This window comes from Tubulanus polymorphus, chromosome 2 (genome assembly GCF_964204645.1).
Source record: "Tubulanus polymorphus chromosome 2, tnTubPoly1.2, whole genome shotgun sequence".
Taxonomy (NCBI): Eukaryota; Metazoa; Nemertea; class Palaeonemertea; order Tubulaniformes; family Tubulanidae; genus Tubulanus; species Tubulanus polymorphus.
The window spans coordinates 31,476,195-31,490,842 of NC_134026.1; the positions used below are offsets into that span (position 1 = coordinate 31,476,195).

The window sequence follows — 14,648 nt, forward strand, 5'->3', positions numbered from 1 at the left end:
TTCCTTTGTCAACTCATCTATTGCTGTTTCCTTCGTCAACTCATCCACAGAAATAACAATAATAAGTCAATCACATATTTAAATATTGTGAATTTTATTCAAAGAGACAAATTTATAAATAATCATTTACAACATAAGAGACTATTGGATAGTATTGTTGCTATGTTAACTGGCCACCAGTATTAAAGTTCCGTATTGTTGCCACGGTTACTGGTCGTCGCGCATTATATTTCTGTATTGTTGCTGATTTTCGAGCATCAAACGGAAAACTTTATATTTGTTGTCGTGGAAACTGCGAACTGATCGGTTCGGACGGACGACATGTCCGTCACCGCACATTGTATCCATAGCAACCTGCAACAATATCAACACACAATAATGAGAGGAAGAGGAGAGGAAGAGTAGAGGGAGGGAGAGGGAGAGGGAGAGAGAACAGTGATGAGTTTATTTACCTGCATAGTAGGATATTCATGAGCTGCAATAGATGCGAGTATCGCTGAGCCTAATAATACTGACTCCTTCTCATCGGGTAAAACAATCGGTAAACCTTCAATATAGAAACATGACAATAATCAGAGTCAGAGGTTTAAACGAGGTTTTTATAGAGGGAGAGAATGAGAGATGACGAACCTGTTATATCTGAATGTATCTGAATGTATAACTGATTCTTACTCAATCCACCACAAGCATAAATAACTCTGATATCGTAACCGCTGTCCGTGTATGTTTCTATAATATGCCTCGTGCCGTACTGAAAATAAACCGGTCGCTAATCACAATATCACTCAATATTACAATCAATCAGTAATCACTGCACTGTAACAGAGAACTGTGGAATAGAGTTTAGAATCCATTTCCACGGTTTGCGGTTCTAAGAGAACCCAGTGACAGCTGTGGAAAACCCGAGAGTCCAGACAGTTTTAATACCGGTACTTACAGCCAGAGCTTGGATTGCAGCCAAATACAATACGGCTAAATCATTTAAATCACATGATAAACTTAAACCAGATATCTGTAAAATAACGATACAATAATCTATAACAGGCAGTGAGAGTAGAGAGAGAGAGAGAGAGAGGGAGAGGGAGAGTATTTTACCATTCCGGTCAGAGTAGAATCACTAATCGGTGATCTGTTACCGTGGTAATCAGGCCACATGTGAAAATTCCTCGTTAATAATGAAACATCGTTTAACGCTTGTTTCTTCGTTAAATCATCGAGTATCTCCTCTAGTTCGCTGTGTATGTGGCGCCCTCTACAATTATAATAAACTGTTTAAACTATTTTACCAAACAATTTCAAGCAGAATTTGTAGAAAGAAGTAGAACGTACGTAGTTTTGGAACGGTCTATAAGTTTCTGATAGGCTGCATGAGTTTCTATCAAATGATCGATCTACACGAATAAATATCAATCGATTTGAATTGAATTTGTAAATTCCTATTAAATCGGATTGTTGCTATAGATACTGACCAGTTTACCACTGGCGCTCTGTCCAGCTTCATGATTCCACATTCCAGATATCATCGCGGAATAATTCGGGCCCCAAACTCCGTTTATTGGAACTTCCTTATCGCTGACCTGGAACTCAAGTACTGAACTATGAGACCAACTCCAGGGAGGGGGAAGGAAGGAAGAGGGCGTGAAGAGGGATGAACCTCGGTTAATGTACTCACCACCATATGACAAGTAGATGTACCACTAATTAATACCATTCTATTGATCAATGGAACATTAACATCAGGTGAATTAAACACAGTACAACCAATACAACCTTTAAAACATAAACATGCATTATACTACAATAGTGAGGAGAGAGGGGAAAGGAGTGAGGAGGGATGGGAGGGGAGGAGGGGAGTGAGGAGGGATGGTAGGGGAGTGAGGAGGGAGGGAGGAGAGAGGGTGGGATATTGTACTCAATACAGACCTACTCCTCCAGCATGTGCGTCTATAATACCAGTAGCTACTGGTGTATGTTCTAATAATCCTAACTGATCGGCGGCCATTTTATTGAGTCCTGTATCACAGACAGCATCTCCAGGTAACAGAACAACACTACCTACAACACAATCACAGTCAGTTCAGTCTGGGGGTAGGTATCAGTCTGGGGGTAGGTATCAGTCTGGGGGTAGGTATCAGTTTATCTAGCATTATCTACAGAAATATATTTACCTATTTTAGCAAAGTTATCGTCGATAAGTTCCTCTAAACCAATCTCGCGTAGGAATGATTCATCCCATGAATTAGTTTGGTATAACCATTTAGGACCGACGCAACCAGCTGACCTTAAAATAATCCATTACACATTAAACAAAATGAATTTCAAAACAATGTCTAAAAATATATCGAGGAGCTCCTACAAGATGCATACAAGATGCATACCTGGCTGTGGAACCTGTGGCTTTCCACGTCAAAAAATCAGGAAGTTCCATAAAATGTCCAGCTTTATTCCAACATTTCTCCGACAAATTCTACATTTCAAACATCAAACATATCTTAAACCAAAGAGTCAATTCAAACCTTTACTTAAAACTGATATAGGCGTTATTTATACCTGTTTTAGCCAAAGTACTTTTGTAAGAGACATTTCTAGCGATATCTTGTGCCCCACATATCTCAATATTGGATGTTTAGTAGAATTGATTTCTTGCATCTGTTTTTCAGCTCGGTGATCCAACCACATTATAACGTTCCGTTCGTCCGAACCTGAATAAAATGTGTCATAACTATTATAACCGTGCTGCCCCCTAGTGAGAGTGTAACTAACAACAAACGTACCGCTCGGGCTGACTGTCAAGGCGGCTCCGTTCGAGTCTAAAACAACTAAGGAACAAGTCGCATCGAAACCAATTCCTTTCACTTTCGTCGCATCAACATCTTTAGTAACATTCTATAAATAAGGTCAGTAATTCAGTTAGGGGGGATGACAAAGATTGCCCCTCTTAGGCCCGTACTATGACTCCGTTAAACTAACCTTCACACAAGTGCAAACACCGTTCCAAATATCAGTCGTTGATTGCTCGTAATAATTACAACACGGTTGCCAAATGTGTAATGGATGCGTGTATGATTTTAACAGTTTCCCATCGTGTGAAACTAGAGCGCCTCTTACGCCACCAGTTCCAACATCTATTCCGATATAATAACTCATCATCACTGATCTACAACACAGCAAACTAACAAAAACTGATCAATCATGAGTCAGAATCAGATCTTGTTGTATCTTGATCGTATCGAGTCACTCACTATTCTATATCAAACTGGGTCAGTTCCTGAAAATAGCAACAAACAAGGGCCAGACGGCAACAAGACCAAAGGGGGTAATCAGCTGGTAATGTGCATGGTGTCTAATATTATATAACCATTATAATGGAGGACTCGGTGAGGTTGTGATGTATGTTTTATTGTAAAACTTTTCAAAGTCGCAATAAAGAAACAATTGAATTGATTATATTTTAACCGTCAAGTGCTGCCCCCTATACAGGGTCGACTTATGTTGGTGTACGAAAATTCCGTTATCGTTGAGTATAGCGGCAGCACCTTACGTTACCGGGCCAGCGCGTTGACTGCCAGGGTCGACTCGTGTTAGTGAATGGAAATTCCGTTATCGATTACAATAGCGGCAGCACCTTACGTTCCCGGGCCAGCGCGTTGACTGCCAGGGTCGACTCGTGTTAGTGTATGGAAATTCCGTTATCGATTACAATAGCGGCAGCACCTTACGTTCCCGGGCCAGCGCGTTGACTGCCAGGGTCGACTCGTGTTAGTGTATGGAAATTCCGTTATCGATTACAATAGCGGCAGCACCTTACGGTGTAGCGAGACAGTTTCAAATCGAATTACGCCAACGATTGTTATATTTGTGATGTGCATTTAAAACTAATTGCCTTTAGTAGAGTTATCTTACTAGAAGATACATGTAGAAAAGATGTAATTACGCTATCAACCATTTCAATGGTGTTTGTATGAGGAAGAAAACCAGTTTACAAAAACACATGAACAAAAACATGAAGTATTTTAGTTGTAGCTTTTTTGTGTCCGTCGATGTCTTTAACTTCATGTAATGTGGATAAAGTTTAGGGAAACGACACTTCATTGGCAAATAATTAGAATTGTTGAGATCATGTGCAACAATAAATATGATCTCTGATGGACAACGTCTACTAAAATGATGATGATGAGGATGTTCTCGGCCGTGCTACACACACGTGTGCGCCATAAGTCTAGCTGCGATATGTGCGTGCAGTGAAAAGCGCCTCGTGCGTGACCTAGTAAACGGTTTCCTGGGAACTGCAACCGATTCACAACTGCCAGGGCCAAATTCGGTTTTCGTATCTAGTCCACTAGTGGTCGGATCGAACTAATAACCGAATGCGCTTGATTTTCGAACTATTTTCGGAATATAGTTCCGACTAATGGACATTCGGTTACGTCTAGTCCAACTACGTATAGTCGACTAACTCAGAAAACCGAAGGTGGCCCTGGGTTCGTGAAAATGATTCACGGGCCGGCCGTGAAAAGCAGTTAACTTTATAGCAGGGCAGTGAAACGGGGGTGTTACTAAAAACCATGCGCTACTAAAACGAAGACCTATGCACTTTGGGGTATTAGAACTATGCATGACTAAAAAGAAGTCCGAAGATACTCGAAATCATCACTTGGGGCACTCTGTACCACCACTGGCGGAAACGTAAATTGCCTGGTGGGTTTTCTCGGGCGCATATAGTCTTCGTTTTTAGTAGTGCTTCGTTTTAGAAACACTTGTAACAACGAATGACAAATTTCAAAATCAATCATATTTATTCTCATACAACAATTACACAAAATGCCAGGTTTGTGCTCGAGGAATTATAACGTAAGCTCCTCAAACACGTGGACTTTCAAAAAAACAACTAGTCCAACCACCATAGGCGTATAAACTATAAACGAGAGTTTATACGCCCATGGTCCAACCATAGACTAAAACAGAAACGTCTATGGCCCACAACCATGGACTCTTAAACCGTGAGTCCATGGCTCCCCGCACTAAAACCAGAGATAAACCTGGCCAAATACTCTGGAAAGCGTAGGATTAAGTAATCAATCCGTTTTACATTTTTACATCATTTTATTTTCACATATCATATTATTAACTTTTCGCTTATTTGCTCAAATTTTAATAGTAATTTTATTTCTATTACTATGCATGAAATTGTACTAACTTAAAACAAAGTTACATGTAGGCCTACAGGTTAAGGTATTTCGAAGTCTTTATCTACAATACATTTCCACTACAGCTGATTTATATAATTTGCATCATAAACTTTGATCCATAAAAAAACGAAAATTGGACTAGTCTAAGATTATGAATTTGACAATGAACCATTGATGAACACCACAGTATGAATGACGAAACATGTATATCATTTTATTCTTACACAACAATTATACCACGCTAAATGAGTTATTTATAAAACAGTTCTACATAAAACCTTCAAATTCACTCACTCTGGAAAGCGTAAGGTAAACTAATTAATCTTAGTTATTACAAGAAAACTAAAAACATTGCCAAAAATTTCCTCGTCTGAGAGATTTCTTTAATTATCAACTAGCTTATTTCACAAATGTTAGCACTGAATTCTCGAGTTAGCCTATCAAGAAACAACTCCTTCTATTCTATGCTCCTGCTAATTAAATCAGTATTTTATGAACCACTGAAAAGCACCACAGTGGAATTGTTGCTATAAAAATTAACAACTAAAAAGTTTCAACATGAATGATGAAAATGTACATCGTTTTATGCACACAACAATAAAATCTTAATCGAGGAATCATCATGCAAATTCCTAATTTCCAAACATGCATTATGTGTTACAATTGCAGTCTCCAAGATAAAGCATTAAAACTAGAGATGGAACATACAGATTCACTCTGGAAATCTTAGTATCAACTAATCATTACTTTCACTAGAAAACTAGAATTTTGCCTACTTTGCCTTGACTTAAAGATGTCCAAGCACCTTGGCATTAAATACTAAGTATTCTGATGTTTTTTTTATGGCAGCTTCGAAAACATCAACATAATTATACAATCCGTAACTAATCAATAACATCAATAACTTAAGTTTATAGCTGTTTATCATTCTTTCTAAAAAGTAAAATGTATGTACCAGATTTTAGATAGTAAGTCTACCCCCGTACAACAATCAACGGTCACAGCAGTGATTGAGCGCGGCTAGTTGAAAGGACGGGTCGATCTTTCATCACAGTTTTTCAAAGCATTCTATCATATCAGTTATTTTCTTTAAGTGTGTTCGATTTAGTTAAGGTTTATGGTTATTCGTTTTGTTCATTACAATAATTGAGTTGATAGAATGCTTTGAATAACAACAGAAAAGATCTCGGGTTTTCGCTATACTTAGGGAAGGTTGTTCGATAAATGAAGAACCTTGTTGATAAATATTGGAAAAAATGCCTTTTCATGTAAATAGAATATTAATTTGTTGTTTGTTTCTATTGTTGTTTATTATTTTCATCTATTTTTTAATATTATCTATTTATGTTTGTACTTGTATTTTCTATTATTTACTACTTATTATTTATTGGTTTTTTTTTAATTTATTTTTTTATTAATTTATGTACTTGTAGTTTGTATCATGTATTATTTATACTCCTCTATTTACAACTGCAGGCATTTTTTCACTGTAAAGTTTCTGGGCCCATTTTAGAAAAGCACTACCGATTCACTGCCACTCCTTGATAATCATTATACACCCGATTTGAAGCGATTATTCACGAGAGCCATCTCGTGATATAGATTTACCAATTACAATAAAAGAAGTTCAAACAGCTATAAACAATGTTAAAACGTTCAAAATTAGTCCTAGCTATAATTTTATGCCTTGTTATTCCTAGCTTTACCTCTCAAATGTAAAAAATGGTCTCTTTCAAATAAAGCTTTTGATTTCAAATATGTAGCTATGATCATCAAACAGATTGATGGAGGCTCAAAGTTAAAACTTGATGTGAAAATCGACATATACGATTCAATTGTGAATTCAGTTACATGGGCCTTCGAAAATAAGTATCCATCAAATTAATACATCTACAATTCAGCAAATACTTAATATTTGTACATCAACACTGGTCTAACGTTATGTTCTATGTTTCCTAACTATGTGATATCTACACGGACAAATAGCTATAGTTGACTATGTTTAACTATGGTAAAGTTTAAAGATTAAACTCACAATATCATGTTGAAACTATATCTCAGTTTAGGAGTTAACTCAAGACCTGCGAGCCCAAACAAGGCGCTCGACGCGACCATTTACTCCTAGTGACTAACTTAACTTGACTTCTCTATCGACCAAGGATCGAAGACCAAAATCGTGAATTAATGGAGCTTGGCTTTTATTAGACACTCAAATTGCATTAAACATTATAAGATAATTTCCTTTAAAATACTATATATTAGACTGGTTTGAAAAAGGGTGATAAGTAAAAAAAACAATACTTTACGACAGAAATCCGCTGTTGTCTTTGCCCCTCCTGGATCTCAGTGTTTATACGATGCGCTATTGTTTATGCTGCTCCTAATAAGATGCACTATTGTCTTTGCTGCTTTTAAAACAATGCTTATCCTGAATCGGTGTTTATGAGATAATCCATTAGCTTTTTCGCTCGAATCAGTGTTTATAAGATTCACTATAGTCTCTGCTGCTCCTGATGAAATATTTTATAGAAATCAACCACCGTTTGTAGAAGAATCCATCGTTGAGTGATTAATCCGTTGCTGGCTCCTCAACTTCTAATCTGGGCTTCTGCAGTTTTCATCAGCAAATGGGTCAATCAGTATTCATCTACTTGTAGATTTTCTGATTAGTAGCTGAAATTTAGATGCAAAAAAAGATATCCTGTAATGACAAAATATTTCAATAAGAATTAATCGTAATAATTCCATGTATATCAAGTTACCTTTTATGATTGCTGGTTTTGTTATTGGCGATTATCTCGTTAGTTGGTTGGTTAATGAATTCGATTCTGTTGGCCTCATCTGTTCGCTGTTCCAGTTGGTCGATTTTGGACGAGTAGTTGATCTCAAACTGGGTTTTTTCTCATAATTGAAATTTAGCTGCAATGATTAAAAGAAGATATCCTGTAATGACAAAATATTTCAATAAGAATTCATCATAATAATTACATGTATATCAAGTTACCTTTTAAAATTGTTTGGTTCGTAATCGGTGTGGATCATCTAAGTTTGTTGGTAAATGAGTTGAATTCTAATTGGCCTCATCTGTGCGCTGTTCCAATTGGTTGATTTTAGATGAGTAGTTGATCTCAAGCTGGGTTTTTCTGATAGTTGAAATTTAGCTGCAATGACTAAAAGAAGATATCCTGTAATGACAAAATATTTCAATAAGAATCAATCATAATAATTTCATGTATATCAAGTTACCTTTTATGATTGCTTGGTTCGTAATCGGCGTGGATCATCTCAGTTGATTGATAAATGAGTTGCATTCTAATTGGCCTCATCTGTGCGCTGTTCCAGTTGGTCGATTTTGGACGAGTAGTTGATCTCAAGCTGGGTTTTTTCTGATAGTTGAAATTTAGCTGTAATGATTAAAAGAAGATATCTTGTAATGACAAAATATTTCAATAAGAATTAATCGTAGTAATTTCATGTATATCAAGTTACCTTTTATGATTGCTTGGTTATCGGCGATTATCCTATTAGTTGGTTAGTTAGTTGGCCTCATCTGTGCACTGTTCCAGTTGGTCGATTTTGGACGAGTAGTTGATCTCAAGCTGGGTTTTTTCTTATAGTTGAAATTTAGCTGCAATGATTAAAAGAAGATATCCTGTAATGAAAAAATATTTCATTTAGAATTTATCGAAATAATTCCATGTATATCAAGTTACCTTTTATGATTGCTTGGTTATCGGCGATGATCCTATTAGTTGGTTAGTTAGTTGGCCTCATCTGTGCACCGTTCCAGTTGGTCAATTTTGGACGATTAGTTGATCTCAAACTGGGTTTTTTCTTATAGTTGAAATTCAGCTGCAATAAAAGATATCCTGTAATGACAAAATATTTCATTTAGAATTTATCATAATATTCCCATAAAAATAAACTTACATGTTAAGATTGATTGGTTGAGTATCGGTGACAATCTTCTGAGTTGGTTGGATTTTTCTGCGAGCGATTGGTAGATTTTGTTTGGTTGAGTATCGGTGATGATCATCTGAGTTGGTTTGATTCTTCTGCCGGGAGCGAAACAGGCGTTTTTTTTCAAAATCGGAAATCAAAGTACAGATATAGTTGTGTGATCGTCTGTCGATTTTACATAATTTTTTTTCGATAATTTTACAATATTTGGTGATTTTTTTCGCATAAGTAGTCCGAAAGTTTACAAGGTTGAAGATAATTTTGTCTAATTTTTTTTTCGAAATCAAAGTACAGATATAGTTGTGTGATCGTCTGTCGATTTTACATAATTTTTTTTCGATAATTTTACAATATTTGGTGATTTTTTTCGTATAAGTAGTCCGAAAGTTTACAAGGTTGAAGATAATTTTGTCTAATTTTTTTTTCGAAATCAAAGTACAGATATAGTTGTGTGATCGTCTGTCGATTTTACATAATTTTCTTTCTTTAAATCCAAGCAATTGCGAAATTTTGTTCCAGTTCATTCAAACAATCTTCCAACCAGTCAGAAAGTGACCGATTGGGGTTAACTCTTTTTCTGCCTATTTTAATACATCGAGATTTTGGATATCTTTATTACAAGGTTGAAGATCATTTTGTACATTCTATGACTAGTCGATTAGTAGTTTAGCTGGAAAAAAGAGCAGAATCTTGTGAGCAGAAAATCCTTTCGAATATCACTGATCATAATTAACGTGTCAATTCACATATAAGATCAGCAATGTGGACCGATACGTAGATTTTGATAATAGTCAATTATTAAATGATATTTATATGAAATTCAACTCATATAGTTATTCATCTATATTCTAGATATCTAAGCAATGGTTGATTATCATAGTTTAACAGCAATTCGATTAAAGCATCTATAGTCATCTTCAGGAATACCAGAGTTACAACAAATTAAATAATGCATAATCAATCTTATCAAATTGTTTTTGTACTGTTTCCCTATATACATTTCGATTGTCAGCTAAACCATGTTCGTACTATCAAACTAACTTCAGTTAATAAACTTTAAGAGATATGTTTTCTACCCATAGGTGGTGACATCTGTGCCCAGTGAATGTTATTCTAATCCATTCCAGTAATTCTAAATATTGCTTCTTATATTTACTGTTTACAGCTGCATATTTACAGCTTCTTATACTTACAGTTTTCTTATCAACCCCTACGGTTTAGATTTGAGCACTTTTACCTTATATGAAGATGCTGAATTAATCTTCATCTTAGATACCTAATCACTCAATTAATTTCCTAGCTATAATTAAAATTGTCTCTGACAATGTTTTATACGGGGCTTGATATTTCTACACGACAAGAATTTCAGATCTGGTTTCGATTGATCACTATTTCAAAATGCTTATTTTGCATCAGAGCTTTTGATATCTAGTTTGACGAATACAGTATTCCCCAAAACCTAACTGATTCAATAGATCCCACACACATGTCGTCCAGTCATGACGCAGGTGACATTGCACGATACAGTCGTCTCATCCAATGCACTATTCTTTAAATACTTTTCACTTATATTCATTACATTGAATTGATTTTAATTAATCTTCTAGATATCTAAGCGATCCGTTAATTAGTAATCATACTAGCTACATTTTAATAGTCAGTTGAACACGGAGCCTGAAAATCTACATGAGTAGAATTTCAGATGTGGTGAATTAATCACTATTATGAATTCATCAGAAATTAAGATAAAAGCACATTTAAGTGGTAAATTAGAAATTCCCTTAAAGCCGATTTGCTATGTAATCTTTATTTCCCTTTTATAGTAGTACACTGTGTATAAGGATCGAAAGACCTTGTTATGACTGGACCTCCCTGGTGCGGTGCAAGACATGATGCTAGAAAATAGTTTGAAGGAGAGGGGTTAGTAAAAGAGAGCTATTAGCAAGAGGAATAAGACCTAAGTTAAGGACATCCTGTCAGAATAAGGCTCTCAATCTGACATACACAGTGAAATTGAAATATTCCCCCTTCCAAATTCAGGAATGTATTTGTGCACGTACAGATTTGTTTCATCTCCCTTCGATCGGAAGTAAATCTGCGTGAAATGATTTTGGCAATATGTATCAAAACTAATACAGCTGTATGAAGACACAATACTTAGATACAGATAAATAAATGTGCTTTAAATTTCCATGGACCTGAATTAAAAACTATTTCAAATAACATATTGAATTTACCTTAATCGTAGATATCTTATAGTAATACATTAATGAGTTATTCACCTTTGATTTTAATTGTCAGTTAAACAATATCTATTACGCGTAACTTGACACACAGTATGGCTTTTAGATGAATCAGTTAAGTTTTGGTAAATTTTGGCAATATTGAAGACCAAGACCAGTCGCCGTAAGCACGGCAGTTGGAGATGTAAATACTGATCAGTCGATGAGACTGATTCAGATGTGCTCATACATATATCAGCTATATTTAAATTTTCAGTTTAACAACATTTATATTATGGACCTGTATTACATATAAATAGTATTTGATCTTACATGAAATACTAAATTCAACTTAATTGTGGATCTAAGCCATTGGTTGATGAGCAATTTGTCCTATCTATACATACATGATAATTTTCAGTTAAATAATAATCATAGCGCAAAACAAGGCACAAGTATGGCTCTGTGGAATGTTTTGAACCAATTAAAGCTTTGTTTTATTCTAGATTTATCAAAGTGGTGAGACCTAATCAAGGTTTCTGAAAAACCCGCAGTCCATAGATTTCCCCATATATATATTACACCAGATCTCGATAGAGCCCTAGACACTATTTTATTCATCTTTCCCCCAGAAATTCATTAATGTAATGGGTAAAGCAGCATATAATATATAAGTGCCTGAATGTTTATAAATGTATCAATATACTATTTGTAAAAAAAATCTATTAACTGACGATAAATTTGATTGATATATATCTTTACAAGTAAAGCCAGCCTAAATGTATACGGGGCCCTAAAATATCTACACCAGAAGAGTTTCTCGTCAAACATTATAAGATATTGAATGATTGCTAATATCTAAGCGATTGGTTAATTAGTAAATTGTCCTATCTATATCTTGATTGTCAGTTAAACAATAGTCATATGAGGCCTGAATTATCTACGGTACATTCAGAAATTTTCATAAGATATTGAATTTACCTTAATTGTACATACTTACAAAATCTTTTAATCAATAACTGACCAATCTACATTTTAATTATCAGACCAAAGAATAATCAAGGGACCTCACTCAATCATTTCGCCTTGTAAATATTCAAGCAATCATTGCCCTAGCTATATTTCAATTTACTTTTAACAATATACCGGCCATAGAGCTTCAATAAACTAGTGCGGAGATGGTGAGCTCGACCAGCGTCTCTCTCCTCTCCAGTGTCTATGCATTCTACCCCAGATATGAAAAATCAACTTAGCTTTATGTATGTATGCATTCCTGTTGCCATGCAGGATGAGACTGCCAGGTTCGGTTGCAGCAGGACTTTCGGTGTTTGGTTCATTCAACGTGGAGTCTTTTGTGGGCACTTCTGGTGGGCAGATTTTAGATGGGCCTTTCCGGATTAACCTGAAATGAGTAAAAGAACGATATTCTGTAGTTACACAATCCTTTCTGTATCATACATCGTAATTTACATGTGTATCAACTTAACTTTCAATATTGCTGAGTTCAGTCTTCTTTTTTCGCCATCTTCTGTAGTCGCCTTCAGCATCTTCTTCTTCATCTTGGGAGTCCTGAAATGAAAAAAAAGAGAAGAGCGATGAAAACCTGGTACGGAACAAAACTAATGTTCGAAAGCTTTACAGCTCTCCGTCGCCGGTCACATGCCCAGAACACCAGACAATGAGCCAGCCAGGAATATACTGCCCTCTACACGCCCTCACACAGAACGCAAAAACCAGGATGATGACGCCTCACATTCCCCATCTAACCACAGGGTGTACTGGGCGACGTCAGTAACTGACACACCTGTAAAATTGCACGAAACACAAATAGCGCAGTACAACCAGCTTGACCGGGTTGAGATTCAGGATCTCAACTAGCACCCAAAAGCGTGACAAGAGACTTCATCCACTGACCGAGGTTATCACAAGGACACAATGAAACTAGCACTCACAAGCCGACGAGAGACTTCATCCACTGACCGAGGTTATCACAAGGACACAATGAAAACTAGCACTCAAACTAGAAATCAAAGAGCGTGACAGTAGAATCATCCCTCAGCCGACTCAGAATACCAGAAACAAAGAGCGTGACAGTAGAATCATCCCTCATCCGGGTGGTCGCAAGGACACAATGGATGCTAGTAGCGTGACAATCCAGTATAACCGCTCCATTTGTATCCCGCGCAATCCCACAGATATGCCCGTCATTGACATCACTCAGCACACTTTGTAGATAGGTGGGGGCAGTGAGGCCTCGTCATCCTGGTTTTCGTGTTCCGTATGAGGGCGTGTAGAGGGCAGCCATTTCCTGACCGACTCTTTGTCTGACATCCTCGACACGTGACCGGCGAAGGAGAGCCGACGCTTTCGGACATTAGTTTTGTTCCAGCAAACGTTGAAATTCGACAGAGAAATCGGCCCTGAAAAATAAAACGGGTTAATTGCTGAAAAATAGAACGGATTAATGAACACATAACAGTACAGGACAGCACGGAGACGAACAGTAACACATAAAACATAAAGACGTCGTTCCTCAGGAAGCAGGAACAGGAGCAGGAGCGGGAGCGCAGCGAAAATCGCCAGGAGGAGAATCCACGGTAGCATGTTCACAGTGTGAGTGTGCAGAGGTGAATGGTCTATGCTTGTGTACACCGTGGTCAGCCGGTGACGTATTCAATAGCGCGTGTCAGAATGATATCAACAACTCTGAAAAACCGCAATTGTGTCTCTCTATCGTTGAATGGGTTTACATTATGGAAGGTTCCACCGCCGGGTTGAATACGCGCCAGTAGTCAGCTGAACAATATAGTGGAGGAACTTTAATAAGGCCATGAAATAAATTACTTGATTCCCAACAGCTACTTCCGAATTTATCAGTTTATTAGCCGCCGCCTGTTTTTTTCTTAAATTCTAGAATAGTTTATAAATTATACCGACCGATAGCTCTTCAGTTAAAGATTCACACCAACACACACAGGTCTTCATATCATAGAAACCGCGTAAACATTTACTAATGAAATTAATTTATTAGTCACAACTACGTAAGGACAGTTCATGTACCCCGAGATACTAACTCACATCATGCACGAGGAAAGCGGTCTATTTGAGTCATTGGGGGAAAACCCACTAATACCATGTATTCATGATCATACTGTTATCATAGAATCCCGTCAATAGACAGATTTTCATTTAAAAAACTCCTTGATTCAATTGGAGGGGAGAAATATTAGGCTTTTTAATTACTTGGAGCACCGATCCTCTGAAATTCTGCCAAAAA

At 36.7% G+C, this 14,648-nt stretch overlaps 1 protein-coding gene and 1 long non-coding RNA gene across 3 annotated transcripts; both read right to left on the reverse strand.

Moving 5' to 3' along the window:
* Nucleotides 1-83: 83 nt before the first annotated feature.
* Nucleotides 84-3,420, reverse strand: LOC141900482 (FGGY carbohydrate kinase domain-containing protein-like). 2 transcript variants are annotated; one of them, XM_074787399.1, is made up of 14 exons: nucleotides 2,971-3,420; nucleotides 2,775-2,886; nucleotides 2,551-2,702; nucleotides 2,379-2,467; nucleotides 2,169-2,281; nucleotides 1,924-2,055; nucleotides 1,673-1,770; nucleotides 1,470-1,577; nucleotides 1,330-1,391; nucleotides 1,096-1,252; nucleotides 938-1,012; nucleotides 631-751; nucleotides 453-547; nucleotides 85-354 (listed from the first exon to the last, which is right to left on the reverse strand). In XM_074787399.1, exons 1-14 carry the CDS (start codon nucleotides 3,148-3,150, stop codon nucleotides 208-210), a joined length of 1,641 nt encoding a protein of 546 aa, XP_074643500.1. In that variant the 5' UTR covers nucleotides 3,151-3,420; the 3' UTR covers nucleotides 85-207. The 2 variants fall into 2 exon arrangements, with proteins under 2 accessions (XP_074643499.1, XP_074643500.1); XM_074787398.1 differs by having other exon boundaries at nucleotides 84-354; nucleotides 2,551-2,886.
* A 1,357-nt stretch (nucleotides 3,421-4,777) lies between these two features.
* Nucleotides 4,778-12,302, reverse strand: LOC141899834 (uncharacterized). The gene is made up of 7 exons (XR_012618647.1): nucleotides 9,120-12,302; nucleotides 8,903-9,041; nucleotides 8,679-8,817; nucleotides 8,436-8,593; nucleotides 8,194-8,359; nucleotides 7,952-8,108; nucleotides 4,778-7,862 (listed from the first exon to the last, which is right to left on the reverse strand). It is a non-coding gene; the product is annotated as an uncharacterized LOC141899834 (long non-coding RNA).
* Between the last annotated feature and the right edge of the window lie 2,346 nt (nucleotides 12,303-14,648).